This window comes from Perkinsus marinus (genome assembly GCF_000006405.1).
Source record: "Perkinsus marinus ATCC 50983 genomic scaffold scf_1104296940806, whole genome shotgun sequence".
NCBI classification, from domain to species: domain Eukaryota; phylum Perkinsozoa; order Perkinsida; family Perkinsidae; genus Perkinsus; species Perkinsus marinus.
The window spans coordinates 1-1,561 of NW_003212708.1; the positions used below are offsets into that span (position 1 = coordinate 1).

The 1,561-nt window shown below is 48.2% G+C and overlaps 1 protein-coding gene across 1 annotated transcript; it reads right to left on the bottom strand.

The window, feature by feature from the left end:
• Window positions 1–158: 158 nt before the first annotated feature.
• Pmar_PMAR002820 (hypothetical protein) lies at window positions 159–1,010 on the bottom strand (the record flags this gene model as incomplete). Its single annotated transcript, XM_002781983.1, has 6 exons — window positions 159–284; window positions 345–449; window positions 511–611; window positions 663–723; window positions 775–853; window positions 901–1,010. Coding segments are annotated over 6 exons (582 nt in total), but the record flags the coding sequence as incomplete, so codon positions are not given.
• Window positions 1,011–1,561: the final 551 nt, after the last annotated feature.

A 1,561-nucleotide genomic window follows, 5' to 3' on the forward strand; every position in this document is an offset into this window, starting at 1 on the left:
CTACCAGATAGATCATCCAATAGATCTCTGAGTCCTCCAAAAAGCCCTCAGTAGTCTTCTCCATAGTTTCCCTAGCCGCTGCGGTCTGCCTTACCCCTCTCTCCACGGGAATCTGCATACACCAAGGCACAAGACAGGACAGAAGGGCCGAGCCCTACCTGGCCCTTGTTGATAGAGCCAACCGCTTGCTGCATGTACTGGTTGCCAAGCTTATTCAAACTAATCATATTCTGCATCTGGGCTTCAGCTTGCATGCTACTCTGGAATTGGATCCCCTTCACCAACTACAAAGAGGATAACACATCCCATTACGATTCCAAGGACATGACCTCCCTGAACCCTACCGTATCAAGGCGCTTCTCTGCCTCTTCTTTCATCGTATCAATATCAACAGTGATTCCATAATGGACCTTATCCAGCTCGGCCCAAGCCTCGTCAGCCGCAGCGATCTATCAACACAAAGATGCAAGTCTCTTCAAAATTTGAAGTTCAAATACGAGGTTTACTCACCGCAGCGTCTTTCAAAGAAAGAAGGGAGCCACCGAGGAGGCCAAATTCGCTTATCAATCCTGCGTTCTTGCTGGGATTGTCCTTACTGAATCCCGGGCCATCTGGAAGACAACAATCGGCCAATGATGAAGTGACGGGTATTCGAAGCTCACATGTGAGCCCCATCGCTTCCTCTAACTCAGCGTTAGCGAGCTTCCATCTTTGACCGAGACTCTGACAAGCGACAAATTGTGGTATCCCACCTTCACGACAACAACGGCTTACATTCGCTTCACTCTGAAGTTCAGTGTTATCCTGATGGAGTTCCTTCATTGGTTTGAGCATCCCTTTGATCAACTGATATCTGTTTCATGCATGCTACCCGAAAGAGCTGGATGAGCACCAGCCTACCTCCTCCTATGGCAGTCATCATCATCTCCATCAGGATCGCTTCCCCGAGACTCGCACGCTCGCGCTGGACTATCGTTCTTCCTTCGACGGTTCTTATGGAAAAGAGTCATCTCAGCTCGGGAGTCCACCTATAACGGTAGCGACGTTCGAGGAACCGGTGTCCCCGCGGACACGGTGTACTTTGGATAACATTTCAATGAGTTCTGATTCCGAGCCCATGTCTGGATACTCTCTGACGAGCTGGTGGACCTATGAGAAAGAAAAACCAGATCGATAATTACATAAAGAGACCCCAAGCCCCTAGTAAAAGGAGAAGTAACCATCCTGTGTTTCCTCAAGCGTACCCATTCTGGTCAAGACATTGTTGGCACCCGTAAACAAATGCTCACTGCTGACTTCAACTCAGGAAGCTACCACAAGCTCTTGGAAGAGATAGGAAAAGTATTCCGAACGGATCCAAGCGTAAGTCTACGGTTTTTGGATTTTAACAAAACGCGTGACTTGCTGCGACTGATATGGTCATCGTTACCTCATCTTCTAAACCAGATGATCGAGCACGGTGAGCTAATATTTCGTGGATGTTCGTATCGTCTTCAACGTCCTGAGAACCACCAAGTTTGTCGCAGATGTCATTTCCTGATCTCTTTTGCATCTTTCACGG